The following is a 15,104-nucleotide window of genomic DNA, read 5'->3' as shown; positions in this document are numbered from 1 at the left end:
GCCAGCCCATTCAGCGCGCAAGCTTATCAATGCTTACATAAAATAAATAAACCAATCAAATAGTAGCCAACATGGGGCTATTTAACAGACAGTCAGCAAACAAGTGGACCATGGACTTGCTCGGTTAACTCAACTCAGCAAAAGAGGAATGCTTCTTAATCTCTGGGTCTTTGAAAGAATTAAAATCTTTAGGCCAATTAGGACAACACTTGCTGAATGGAAGCATTTTAAGCAAATAACTGAACTTTCACGAGAGGTAAAATGATTTAAAATTGACATCCCCCCCACAAGCTTGCGTCGTCCAGTTCCATTCACAGACTGCGTGCTCTCCCCTTTCATGACCACAGTCACTTTTAACTGAAAGAAGACACTGCTGGCCTTCAGACAGGAATCCCTGTACATATCTCTAACTTACACTAATACTGCTGAAAATGGAGTGGGCCTTTGGCGTAGCGGTAGCATCCCCGCCGCTGGGCCAGAAGGCGTAGGGTTTCGAACCCCGCTCCAGACAGTCCTGGCAAGTGGAGTCGGAGCTCCGGCTCTAAATTCTGGGTTGACATCCAGCGGGATACTTGCATCCATGGGTGTGGGTGGGGGCCCCCCCCCCCCCCGTATGGGTTGTGGGAGCCCGTAAAACCCTCCCGCCATAGGACTAACCACCCTAATGGCTGGTACGAAGATGGTTACAGTCACAGAAGGAGCGTTAATCGCGGCCCAAAATCCTTCCACCACTTCATACAGTTCCCCAAAGGGAACAGTGTGAAGACACGTACGACGACGGCTGCTGAAAATGAGAAAAATAAAAACAGAAGCTGAAGTTTAGTTAGCAAATTCAACCTTGTACAGAGACCAGAAAATCTGTACCATATCTCAATACTGTGACTTGACACCCCTAACCCTGGCTATACCTCAATACTGTGACCTTACACTCCTACCCTGACCATACCTCAATACTGTGACCTTACACTCTTACCCTGACCATTGCTCCAATACTGTGACCTTGCACCCCCCACTCTGACTGTTGCTCCATTCTTAGCTTACCCTCTCGAACTCAGGCAGACATCAGCCTTGCAGGTATTACCATATGTGCCATTTCCTAGCCACTGAATTAGAGTTAAAAAAACAAAATGGCAGTGTTTTGGAGTACCCTCTAAATGCCTTGGATTGATTTTCCCCTCCCACTGCCAAGACATCGAAATAAATTTGCATTTAATTGTGCACATTGCACACATCTTCCTGCAGCCATTGTGCGGAGCCGATTTCCACAGGCACAGTGTGAAAACAGCAGGTTTTGTAGTCCTACAGTGTGCACCTCCCGCCATCCCTTAGCAACCAGTTCAGGAACACGATCAATAGAGTGTTTTGCTATTGTACTATTGATAGAGGCCTGGGGTAGATCAGCAGCCTGCACTTTTAAACCAGGGATTGGTATGTGGTGTGGGGACCAAAAACAAGGAGCGAAAAACCAAGTTCAAAACGGCAGGGCGCATCATCACAGTCCATAGTCCAGTGAGCTGTGTCTGAGTGGAGAACGCCATAATCCACATACCATCCTATATCAGCAAGTAAAAGAAAGACTTGCATTTATGTAGCACCTTTCACAACCTCAGGACATCCCAAAGAGCTTTACAGCCAATGAAGTGTAAATGCCCATTTTGTACCTGTAGGGTCCATTCCAGTTTACAGCGAGACAACATGGAACCATTTAAGACTCAGTTGGACATCATGAGGAGGGGACTGTTGGTATTCTGAATGGATAAATTAAGACAGACCAAATGGTCTTCATCATCCACACTTATCTTGATGATCCAGAGGGAGCAGCGATGAGAGGTGAGGCGGAGCCCGGTATAAAAACCGGCTCCACCAACGAGGCCCGACCAGAGGGAGCAGCGAGGCGAGGTGAGGCGGAGCCCGGTATAAAAACCGGCTCCACCAACGAGGCCCGACCAGAGGGAGCAGCGAGGCGAGGTGAGGTGGAGCCCGGTATAAAAACCGGCTCCACCAACGAGGCCCGACCAGAGGGAGCAGCGAGGCGAGGTGAGGCGGAGCCAGGTATAAAAACCGGCTCCACCAACGAGGCCCGACCAGAGGGAGCAGCGAGGCACACCAACTCAGCAGCGAGGAGAGAGGTAAAAAGTAATCAGTGTGTGATGTCACCAGGGAGCAGGTAAGTGATTGGTTGGTGAGTATTTCTTTTTTTTTTAAACTTTAACTCTGTAGTTTATAGTTACTAGGGTCGTTTCTGGTGTAGCAGGGACTGTTGGTAGACTATACAAGCGCCTTAGAGATATCTTTAATTGGTGATAGTAAATTAATTTAAATTAATTAAAGGGTAAGTCATGCCAGGTGAGCCCAGCCCCGTGATATGCTCCTCTTGCTCTATGTGGGAATTCAGGGACCCCGGTGCCCCTGATGACCACGTGTGCCGGAAATGCATCCAGCTGCAGCTACTAGCAGACCGCATTGAGGCGCTGGAGCTGCGGGTGGATGGGTTGTTGAGCATTCACGGTGCTGAGAGGGTTGTGGATAGCACGTTTAGTGAGTTGGTCACACCGCAGGCAAGGGCTGCACAGGAAGAAAGGAAATGGGTGACCACCAGGCGGAGCAATAGAAGCAGGCAGGTAGTGCAGGAGACCCCTGTGACCATTCCCCTCTCAAACAGGTATACCGATTTGGATACTGTTGAGGGGGATGACTCACCAGGGGAAGGCAGCAGCAGCCAACTTCCTGGCACTGGGGGTGCTCCTGCTGCCCAGGAAGGGAGGAAAAAGAGTGGGAGAGCAATAGTGGTAGGGGATTCTATAGTAAGGGGAACAGATAGGCGTTTCTGTGGCCGTAGACATGAATCCAGGATGGTTTGTTGCCTCCCTGGTGCCAGGGTCAAGGATGTCACTGAGCGGCTGCAGGGCATTCTGGAGGGGGAGGGTGAACAGCCAGAGGTCGTGGTCCACATTGGTACCAACGACATAGGTAAAAAGAGGGATGAGGTCCTGCAGCAAGAATTTAGGGAGCTGGGTAGAAGATTAAAGAGCAGGACCTCAAAGGTTGTAATCTCTGGATTACTCCCGGTGCCACGTGCTAGTGAGTATAGAAATAGGAAGATAGAACAGATGAATGCGTGGCTAAAGGGATGGTGCAGGAGGGAGGGCTTTAGCTTCCTGGATCACTGGGTCTGCTTCTGGGAAAGGTGGGACTTGTACAAGTCGGACGGTTTACACCTGAACCAGAGGGGAACCAATATCCTTGCGGGGAGGTTTGCTAGCACTGCTGGGGGGGGTTTAAACTAACTTGGCAGGGGGATGGGATACAGAGTGGAGCTATAGTAGGGGGTGACTTACAGCCAAATACGGAGGAAAAAACAAGTCAGCTGGGAAGGCAGAGCAAATATGTGAAGGCAAAAGGGAATATGGCAGGGCTGGAAGGCATTTATTTTAATGCAAGGAGTCTTGCAAATAAGGTGGATGAACTGAAGTTGTTGTTGAACACATGGGAGTACGATATTGTTGCTATCACGGAGACATGGTTGAGGGAGGGTCAGGACTGGCAGCTCAATATTCCGGGGTATAGAATCTTCAGGCGAGACAGAGGGGGGTGTAAAAGGGGAGGGGGTGTTGCAATATTAATTAAGGAGTCAATTACTGCTGTAAGGAGGGACGATATATTAGCGGGTTCCTCTAATGAGGCCATATGGGTAGAACTTAAAAACAAAAAGGGGGCAAGCACTTTGCTGGGAGTGTACTATAGGCCCCCAAACAGTCAGGGGGAGATAGAGGAACAGATATGTAGGCAAATCTCAGAGAAGTGCGAAAATAATAGGGTAATAATAGTGGGGGATTTCAACTTCCCCAATATAAATTGGGATAGTCAGAGTGTGAAAGGCTTAGAGGGTGCAGAATTCTTAAAGTGCATCCAGGAGAGCTTTTTGAGCCAACATGTAGAAAGTCCTACAAGAGAGGGGGCGGTACTGGACCTAATTCTAGGGAATGTAGCCGGGCAAGTGGTGGAAGTGTCAGTAGAGCATTTTGGCGACAGTGACCATAATTCGGTGAGATTTAAGGTGGTCATGGGAAAAGACAAAGACGGCCCGGAAATAAGGGTTCTAAATTGGGGGAAGGCCGATTTTAATATGATAAGGCAGGATCTGGCCAAAGTGGACTGGGAGCAGCTACTTATAGGAAAATCCACATCAAAACAGTGGGAGACTTTCAGAAGGGAAATAGAGAGAGTACAACGCCAACATGTTCCTGTAAAGGTCAAGGGCGGGACCAACAAGCAAAGGGAACCGTGGATGACAAGGGATATACAAAAATGCATTAGGAAAAAAAGGGGGGCTTTTGGCAGTTACAAAAGACTAAGGATGGAGGAAGCCCTAGAGGAGTATAAAAAGTGCAGGGGCATACTTAAAAAAGAAATTAGGAGAGCGAGGAGGGGCCATGAAATAACACTGGTGAGCAAAATAAAGGAAAATCCTAAGATGTTTTATAAGTATATTAAGGGCAAGAGGATAACCAGGGAAAGGGTAGGGCCCATTAGGGACCAAAGTGGCAATCTGTGTGTAGAGCCAGATGATGTAGGCGGGGTCTTAAATGAATTTTTTGCATCTGTGTTCACTATGGAGAAAGACGATGTAGGTATAGAAATTGGGCAAGGGGACTGTGATATACTTGAACATATTAGCATCAAGAGGGAGGAGGTACTAGCGGTTTTAGCAGGCCAAAAAGTGGATAAATCCCCAGGCCTGGACGAGATGTATCCCAGGCTGTTGTGTGAGGCAAAGGAGGAGATTGCAGGGGCTCTGACACAAATTTTCAGAACCTCTCTGGCCACAGGGGATGTACCAGAGGACTGGAGAACAGCTAACGTAGTACCATTATTCAAGAAGGGTAGCAGGGATAAACCAGGGAATTACAGGCCAGTGAGCCTAACATCTGTGGTAGGGAAATTATTGGAAAAAATTCTGAGGGACAAAATTAGTCTCCACCTGGAGAGGCAAGGATTAATCGGGGATAGTCAGCATGGCTTTGTCAAGGGTAAATCATGTCTGACCAATCTGATTGAATTTTTCGAGGGGGTGACTAGGTGTGTGGATGAGGGAAATGCTGTGGATGTGGTTTACATGGACTTCAGTAAAGCTTTTGACAAAGTCCCGCATAGGAGACTGGTCAAGAAGGTAAGCGCCCATGGGATCCAGGGTGCCTTGGAGCGTTGGATCCTAAACTGGCTGAGTGGCAGGAGGCAGAGGGTGATGGTCGAAGGTTGTTTCTGTGACTGGAAGCCTGTGTCCAGTGGGGTACCTCAGGGATCGGTGCTGGGTCCCTTGCTGTTTGTGATATACATAAATGATTTGGATGAGAATGTAAAAGGTATGATCAGTAAGTTCGCAGATGACACGAAAATTGGTGGGGTGGTAAATTGCAAGGAGGAAAGCCTCAGGCTACAGGACGATATAAACGGGTTGGTCAGATGGAATTTAACCCTGAAAAGTGCGAGGTGATGCATTTTGGACGGACAAATAAGGCAAGGGAATACACAATGAGTGGTAGGACCCTAGGAAGTACAGAGGGACCTTGGTGTACATGTACATAGATCCCTGAAGGCAGCGGAACAGGTAGATAAGGTGGTTAAAAAGGCATATGGGATACTTGCCTTCATTAGCCGAGGCATAGAATATAAGAGCAGGGAGGTTATGATGGAGCTGTACAAAACGCTGGTGAGGCCACAGCTGGAGTACTGTGTGCAGTTCTGGTCGCCTCACTATAGGAAGGATGTGATTGCTTTGGAGAGGGTGCAGAGAAGATTCACCAGGATGTTACCTGGGATGGAGCACCTCAGCTATGAAGAAAGGCTAAACAGGCTGGGGTTGTTTTCCTTGGAGCAAAGAAGGCTGAGGGGGGACCTGATTGAGGTGTACAAAATGATGAGGGGCATAGATAGGGTAGATAAAGAGGAACTTTTCCCCTTAGTAGGGGGGTCAATAACAAGGGGGCATAGATTCAGTGTAAGGGGCAGGAGATTTAGAGGGGATTTGAGGAGGAACTTTTTCACCCAGAGGGTGGTTGGAATCTGGAACTCACTGCCTGAAAGGGTGGTAGAGGCAGGAACCCTCACAACATTCAAGAAGCATTTGGATGAGCACTTGAAATGCCATTGCATACAAGGCTATGGACCAAATGCTGGAAAATGGGATTAGACTGGACAGGGATTGATGGACGGCGCAGACACGATGGGCCGAAGGGCCTCTTTCTGTGCTGTAAAACTCTATGACTCTATCAGGAACTGATTGATGGATTGCAGAATAAGGAGCTGCTACTGACCATATTTTTTCCTTTCTCACAGATTTTCTTCCCCCCCACCCCCCTCCTCTCCTAAATGTGTGACTCCACACTTGGGTATTGTTCCCCAGCCACCGAGTGCTTTCTGGTGTCTCGCCCAAGTGTGTGGAGTCTTGACAGTGAGGGTTACCAAGCTATTTGTCCACAGAGGACATCACAGTCAAGCCCCATCCTGTTCCCACAGGTGTACTTCCAGCACAAGTTGATGGATAATGGGAAGAAGCAGGGAATCCTGGCTGTTTTTTCCTCCTCCTAATCCAGGGGCGTTGAAGCCAATTGGAAGATCCCTACTGCCATCCCAGCTGAGCAAGTTGAACGCAGTTCGGAATAAGGATCAAGCCTGGGATAGACAGATTTTTGAAAAACAGGGGAATCAAGGGTTCTGGGGAGCGGGCAGGGAAGTGGAGTTGAGGCCAAGATCAGATCAGCCATGATCTTATTGAATGGCGGAGCAGGCTCGAGGGGCCGAATGGCCGACTCCTGCTCCTTATGTTCTGTAGAGCTCTGCTACTCACTGGCTCAACTTAGAGTCAGCAGTTAGGCACATGAGCCAGATAATCGCAGCTTTCTTCCCATTACAATACGTACAGTGGAAATAATTTCCTCTCGTCGGGATTTGAGCTGCAGTAAAGTGAATGGGTGAAAAAGTTCATACACAGAGCAAAAAATGCTGCCAAGTGGAACTTGTTCTCGAGGGAAACCCGGATATATTTCAAATGCTGGTCTGAAAGACTATAATAAACATTTTAAAAAAAAATTTAAACATGAAATGCATGAACTAGCCAGCAATTTTGTATCAAAAGCTACTCTCTGAATGAGTCAAAAAATAAGTCAAGAGTTAACTTTTAAAAATGACATTGCGTTCTAGTCAAGACTTTTGTACTGTTGGTGCTCTGGTCAAAGCTCAAGTGGCACTTTATTATGATGCAAGCTCGATACTGAACTTGATCAATGGAGAAACACAGGCAATCACTCCGAGGATTTTGTGAATTGCAAGTCGCAGAACCGCCCTCACACCCTCCAAACCCTTTGCTTACATGGTTTTATTTGGATAAGAGAACATTTGGAGTAGGCACAGATTTAAGGACAGATATTAATGCAAGAACTGGAATCTTGGGTCATGTCAGTTTACACAGTGCAGTTATTTTTTGTGTTGCGAAAGAAATCGAGTCTTCTCCGTTTAGCGTTTCTTTCGGAGGCCTGTCACAAGCAGGAAGGGAGTGCTACATGATCAGTGTTATCAAAGGTCATTGGTGGGCAGCCAGGACTTGGAGATCCGAAATAATAACAGAAAACGCTGGAAAAACTCAGCAGGCCAGGCAACATCCGTGGAGAGAGAAACAGAGTTCACGTTTCAGGTCAAAACCCTTCTTCAGGACTTGGAGATGCCTGGAGTCATTTTTAGTTCGTTCTAGAATGCAAGAAGGTCAATAACTTCCCAATACTGCCCTTCCCAAGTTCACACTCTGTCTGGATTTTATGTCATGCTTTGAAAGGATACAAAAATATAATCATCCATGTATCGCTTCTTCAGATTATCGACAACGCCATCTTCTGTGATTTTCGAAAGCAGCACCATGTCATCCACTCCACTATGCTTGACATTGTGGCTCTGCCAGTGGTACCTGTAGTGACCTTTGCTCCCCTACAAAAAGTAAAGGATGGAAAGAAATTTAGGAACAGCAGAGAATTTAAAGTGCAATTCTCAACTCATTTGCTTTAACTTTCCAGCAGTAATGATGCACATGGTGTTCCCACTGTAACTGTTGTTATGGGAACTTGGAACATTCTGCAAGAACACCAGAATAGTCAAGGATGAGAAACAAATCGTTTGGTCCATTAAAGCTCATCCCTCCAGTACTCGGTCTCCGCTTATAAAACCTCATTTTGAACATCAGAAATGTTTTTGTTGCTAATCCGTCCCTTGCAAATTGTTCTGAACATTTACCAGAGTAAATAAAGTTCTTCCTAAAATCCATCCTAAAGCCATTTCTCACTAGCTTAAACATATGGGCCGAGAAATTGAGTTTGCCTCCGCCAGGGCTGTAGCGCCCGAAATTTAGCGCCAGCATTAATTGCCGCTGCGCCCGCCAAAAATTCAGCTGCGCCACGCCCAGACGGCTGCGGGCGCTAATGGAGGGTGTCAGCGCCTCGCAATGGGCGCCGAATGCAGGATTGCGGCGCTAATCCCCTGCTGCGGCACCCGATGCGGTGCGGCAGGCTGGGGTGCTGCAGGCCTCCTCCTTCTGTTAAGGAGGAGCTGCCTGCAGCCGACCGCTGGCATCGCACGAAAAATGAGCCCGGCACCTCGGAGAAGTGCCGGGCTCGAGGCCCACACACATCTGTGCCGCGCGGGGGTGGTGGAGGAGTCCGGGGAGGGAGGTGCGGGCAGGCGGCCGCCGGGAAAGCGGCCGGCCGCCGCGCCACCTTAATGCGCCGGCGCTAAGTCCAGCAAGAAACTTTTGAAAAATCGTCGGTTGCGGCTGCCACGGGCGAGGCGGCCGCAACTGAATTTCGGTGTCCGGCCGCGTTACCACGGCAACCGGGACGCTGCGCACACCGATGACGTCATCGGCGCCGGCGCAGCGCTACCGGCTAACGCCGATGGTAGGGCCCAAATCAATTTCCGAAGCGGCTATAATTCCGGCGCAAGGCCCTCTAGCACCTCTAATTGGGCGCTAACCCCACTCAATTTCTAGGCCATGGCCTCTAGTCCTACATTCCTGACTTTAATTGGAAGTAATGTTCTTATAATTAATCTGATAATTATAAAATCTTTAGACGCAAAAATACATATATACCAACGAGCGCATTTTAAAAGCATCCTTCGTAAATCATGAATATGTTTCAGTGAAAAATGCTCATGTCCATGTTACAGTTAAATGTTCCTCAATTATATCGCGAGTTACATTGGAGTCACTCGTAAGTGGTTGAAGATTGCCGCAGTTCCACATTCAGTGCAGGAGACTGAACTAGTGCAACAATAAGTGCGGACATACACACGTCAGCTTTGTAAAGGTATTGCTGTTTTGGAGTTAAGAAGATCACTCATCATCTATAATACGGGGGTGGGGGGGGGGGGAAAAGAGTTGGACTCCAAACAGAGCGCCCTGGAGTATAAATACTTGTTTGTGCTGGCTTTTATTATACCACTAGAAATTGGACCGAGGATGCTGAAACTTCATGTGGAACTCCGATAGCAAAAGGAGGGGAATTTTCATCTATCAGATCAAATTAAATACACTGTTGGTAAGTACAGCCTACAATACTCCTTGGGGGCTGTGATGGAACAGAAGATCAATCTGGTTTCAGATCAGAAGAATCTCTATATTTTAATCGGAGTTTGTAGTCATGCCTAGCATTATGACAATGTAAACATGGCTTCTGTGGCAGGTTTATTGGGAGTGGTTCCTGTTGTCTTTGTAAAGGATAGACTATGCAATCTGAATTGGACACTGAAGTGCAGGGAGAGGGGCCGGTTTGCATTTGGTTTATGTCTTAGTCGATAAATAGCCCCAGGTCCAGACTGGTTGGTTGCCAAATGCCTTAGGCTTGTGATACATTAACATATGGAGATCGTCACTGCGCTATTATCCCTAATGGTTAATCTATCAAAAATATGCTTCATCTTTCAAAAGCTAGCCAGATGCACGCGGTCAGAATTAACCGCCTGGTTAAAGCAGATGCAGGCCATTCCTGCCAATGAACATGATATGCAATCCAGTTCCTTGTATTGTGTCTTCGTTCTCATTCTTGAGTGACAGTTCTCTCAGAATCTCAACGCAGGAGGAGGCCATTCGGCCCACTGTGCCTGTGCCAGCTCTTTGAAAGGAACCACAGAATCTTACTAAGGCCTAAAGATCTGAAGCCAGAATCTGGGGATAAATGTGGAAAGCTTTCCCTAGTTCTTTGGTTCAATTCATCTGGTTCCAGCACATGTGCAGGTATCGCAGAGGTAGGATTCGGCGAGTCCAATGGCACGCAGTTACATAACAGCACCTCAGAAGATCTTACTTATTTTGGCACAAGAAAAACTGTTTTAATGTAACAGTGAGAATTAAGGACTGTTCCATCCTTTCTTAATCTTTTGATTTTATATTTGCTTTTGTACGATTTTACTTTAGGATAGTATTTAGCCTGCACTATATGGTCTGTCAGCTAGCGTGGAACGGACCCAGATGGCCCAGGAAGATCTCTGGGTTGATCCCTGCTCTGTGCTAAGTTAGCCAAACTCAGCTGGGGCATTGGGGAGGTTGAGAGAATTGGCTTCAATGTTCCTGTTAGGGAGGGGAAAAATCAAGTAGGCTTTCAGGCCTTCAATGCTACTCAGTGACTCCTGCTGAAAGACACCATTTATGGATTTACAGGCGAGTCCACCGCCCGCATCCCAACCCCCACCCACCGCCTTTGTTAGCCCCAGCTAATTAACTAACCTGCCAACACACACTCTTCACATTTCTATTGCACAGCGATCAGGAGCGAGAACCCTGGCTAATTCTTCCCCCTCCACCACTCTCTGGACCAGGGACACTCGAGACCAATTGTAGTATCCTTACCACTACTCAACAGAGACCAATTGAGGAATTGGTTTTTTATAGAATATACGGCACAGAAACAGGCCATTTGGTCCAACCAGCCCATGCTGGCGTTTATGCTCTACTCGAGCCTCCTCCCGTCCTTCCTCATCTAACTTTCAGCTTAACCCTCTATTCCCTTCTCCCTCATATGCTTATCTAGCCTCCCCTTCAAGGCATCTATACTATTTGCCTGAACCACTCCCTGTGGTAGCGAGTTCCACATTCTCACCACACTCTGGGCAAAGAAATTTCCTCCGAATTCCCTATTTGTTTTGGACGTTCATGGTTCTGGACTTGTTTATTGTATGGAGACAGGCATTACATCTCACATGTTCATGCTACCAACTTTGTGGAAATGTACAAACGGTTTTAAAAAAAAAAATGTAAACTATGCCTCGTACAACAAACTAGTTACCTCCCATTTGCCCATGGACAGATTAAAAATTCTGTGCAGGAAGCAGCTTATACAGCAATTAAGGAACGCCAAAATACTATAAATGTGCCAACTTTATTCAAAATTATTTATCTTAAATTGTACCTTTTCTCACAGACAATATAAAAGTCAGAAACTTCAGAGCAGTAATTTCCAAACTTTAGTTTCCTGTAGGAATAACAGCAGCCAAGAAAGGTCACCTACTGTCCAGATGCATATTTCTCATTTACCTAGAAGATTATGTGACATTTCATGCAAAGATCACATTAAATGCTCATATGGGAATAATGCCAGTTGGAAAATATATCCATATATATTCCTTAACATTCTGATTACTTGTTTCCAAATCCCTCCATGACTCACCCCTCCCTATCTCTGTAACCCCCCTCCAGCCCTACAAGCCTCCAAGATCTCTGCGCTCCTCCAATTCTGGCCTCTTGGGCATCCCCGATTTTAAATCGCTCCACCATTGGCGGTCGTGCCTTCAGCTGCCAGGGCCCCAAGCTCTGGAATTCCCTCCCCAAACCTTTCGGCCTCGCTACCTCTCTTTCCCTCCTTTTGAGAGACTCCTTAAAACCTACCTCTGATCAAGCTTTTGGTCATCTGCCCTAATATGGCTCGGTGTCAAATTTTATTTGATAGCGCTCCTGTGAAGCACCTTGGGATGTTTTACTACATTAAAGGCGCTGTATAAATGAAAGTTGTTGTTGGCCTAACTGCTGCTGTGTTATGGAAGCATGAATAGAATTGGCCTCTTGAAAGGCAGGTGTCAGCCCTGGCTCTGTGGTAACTTGTTTGTCTCAGTCAGAGTGAAGAGGACACAAAGGGGTAGATTTTCCCGAACCTGTCGGGAAGAAGGCGGGACTTCAACTTTCGAGTTTTTGACCCGCCTACATCGACATCCGGCCAATCCGCGTGATTTTCCCTTGATTGACCTTAGGCCAATTAAGGGCCACCCGGCAACAGGTGACGTCACAGACTGCAATTTCGTCTGTCAAGAGTTTTTGACAGATGAAATATCAGTGTTTCACAGCCGTTTGAAGCTGTCAAACACTGACAGTCTGAGTTCTACCATGAGTCATTCTGCACAGACTCAGTTAGAACTCTTACCGGCACTCAAAGCTGAAGGCTGTCACTTTTCACAGATCGCAGCCGGTCAGCTTTAAGTACCAGCTGAGTGATGGGCTCCCGACGCCTAGAGGAAGAAAGGCTGTGAAGGTAAGTACAGGTAAGTAAAAGTTCTTTACACACTTTAGACACACCAAACACACTTACCTTTGCACTCATGCACCCATCACTCACCTGAGCGCCGACATTGCGACCCCTCCAACCCGACGGCCCGCCTGCTCTAACCTGGCGTGGTTTGGAGCAGTCGGGAAACCCACACGACACCCCTCAAAATAGGGATTAGGCTAAAAACTGCCTGTTAACTACCTGTTAACAGGCAGTTAATTGGCACTAATCCCTTCCCGCCTGGTTTCGGCGGGTCCCAGTGCGGGGCAGGTACCCGCCGCCCCTGAAACTTACGTGGGGCGGGGTTTTGGGTGGGATGGTGTCGGGACTCCCAAATTCGGGATTTCCCTCCCCCCCCCACACGCCTGAAACCCTGCCTGACGGCTCCAGGAAAATCTAGCCCAAAGAGTCTACAAAGGGATATAGACAGGCTAAGTGAGTGGGCAAACATTTGGCAGATGGAGTAAAATGTGGGAAAGTGTGAGGTTGTCCACTTTGGTAAGAAAAATAAAAAAGCAAAATTATTTAAATGGCGAGAGATTACAAAATGCTGCAGTACAGAGGGACCTGGGGGGGGGCCTTGTGCATGAAGCACAACAAATTAGCATGCAGGTATAGCAAGTAATCAGGAAGGCAAATGGAATGTTGGCCTTTATTTCAAGGGGGTTGGAGTATAAAAGCAGGAAAGTCCTGCTACAACTGTACAGGGTATTGGCGAGGCCACACCTGGAGCACTGCACACAGTTTTGGTCTCCTTATTTAAGAAGGGATATACTTGCATTGGAGGCAGTTCAGAGAAGGTTCACAAAGTTGATTCCTGAGATGAAGGGGTTGACTTATGAAGGTTGAGCAGGTTGGGCCTATACTCATTGGAGTTTAGAAGAATGAGAGGTGATCTTATTGAAACATACAAGATACAAGGTAGATGTAGAGAAGATGTTTCCCCTCATGGGGAAATCTAGAACTCGGGGGCATAGTTTCAGATTAAGGGGTCGCCCATTTAAAACTGAGATGAGGAGGAATTGCTTCTCTTAGAGGATCGTAAATCTGTGGAATTCTCTGCCCCAGAGAGCCGTGGAGGCTGGGTCATTGAATATATTTAAGGTGGAGATAGACAGATTTTTGAACAATAAGGAAGTGATGGGTTATGGGGAGCGGGCAGGGAAATGGAGCTGAGCCCAAGATCAGATCAGCCATGATCTCATTAAACCACAGAGCAGGCTCGAGGGGCCAAATGGCCTATTCCTGCTCCTATTTCTTATGTTCTTATGTAGAAGATTGTGGGTTCAAGTCCCACTGCAGAGGCTGGAGCATAAAATCTAGACTGACACTCAAATGCAGTACTGAGGGAGTGTTGTACTGTCAAAGCTGCCGTCTTTCAGATGAGATGTTAAACAGAGGCACAATCTGCCCTCAGGCGGATGTAAAAATTATTTTGAAGAAGAACAGGGGAGTTCTCCCAGTGTCCTACTCCTAACCAATACTTATCCCTCGACCAACATAACTAAAACATCAATACGATAGCAAATATTGCGGATGCCAGAAATCCGAAATAACAACAGAAAACGCTGGAAAAACTCAGCAGGCCAGGCAACATCCGTGGAGAGAGGAACAGAGTTAACGTTTCAGGTCAAAACCCTTCTTCAGAACTGAGAAAAAAAGCAGGAAATGAAACAGATTAAAAAGCAAGTTTGAGGGCTGTGAAATGGGGAAGGGGATGAAAGAACAAAAGGGAAGGTCTGGGAGGGGAAGAGACATGAAGAGATATTCAAGACGAGACGAGATGGTAATAGGACAGGTAAAGAGACAAAGGATGGCTCTAGATGAAGTGTGAAATGCGCTGGCAGAGTGAGAGACAGCTGCCATGTGGGAGAGAGAAAAAGGAAAAGGCACAAACCAAAAGTGCGGATAAAAAATATATAAACTAAAACATTATCTGGTCATTATCACATTGCTTTTTGTGGGACCTTGCTGTGTGTAAATTGGCTGCCGCATTACCTATATAACATTGACTACACTTCATTGACTGTAAAGCGATTTGGGACATCAAGATCATGAAAGGCACAATATAAATTCAAGTTCATTCTTTCTTCAGTTCTTTCATAATTGGTCAAAACTAGCAAAGGAATCACCCACATATTCCTATTGACATTCATGCTGTTCCCTTTCCAAACTTAAGGGCTAGATTTTCGGGGAGCCGTCAGGCGGGGTTTCAGGCGTGTGTGGGGAGGGGGGAGGGGGGGGGGGGGAGGGGGGGGAATCCTGAATTTGGGGGGTCCCGCCACCATCCCGCCCAAAACCCCGCCCCACGTAAGTTTCAGGGGCGGCGGGTACCCGCCCAGCACTGGGACCCGCCAATCCCAGGCGGGAAGGGGTTAGTGCCAATTAACTGCCTGTTAACAGGTAGTTAACAGGCAGTTTTTAGCCTAATCCCTATTTTGAGGGGTTTCGTGTGGGTTTCCTGACGGCTCCAAACCACGCCAGGTAGAGCAGGCGGGCCGTCGGGTTGAAGGAGTTGGAGGGGTCGCG

At 47.3% G+C, this 15,104-nt stretch overlaps 1 protein-coding gene across 2 annotated transcripts in view; it reads right to left on the bottom strand.

Moving 5' to 3' along the window:
- The window catches only part of myo1ea (myosin IEa), a 148,607-nt gene that overhangs the window by 89,854 nt on the left and 43,649 nt on the right, over positions 1-15,104 (bottom strand). For both annotated transcript variants that reach the window (XM_085968693.1, XM_085968694.1), the window contains exon 2: positions 7,834-7,977. In XM_085968693.1, the coding sequence (XP_085824819.1) occupies positions 7,834-7,977 (144 nt within the window). The remainder of the gene's footprint in view (positions 1-7,833; positions 7,978-15,104) is intronic.

The sequence above is a fragment of the Somniosus microcephalus genome, chromosome 27 (assembly GCF_052327205.1).
Source record: "Somniosus microcephalus isolate GS21.2 chromosome 27, FLI_Smic_1.0, whole genome shotgun sequence".
NCBI classification, from domain to species: Eukaryota; Metazoa; Chordata; class Chondrichthyes; order Squaliformes; family Somniosidae; genus Somniosus; species Somniosus microcephalus.
Note: the sequence above shows the minus strand (reverse complement) of the source record. Positions and strands in the feature narration are given on the sequence as shown.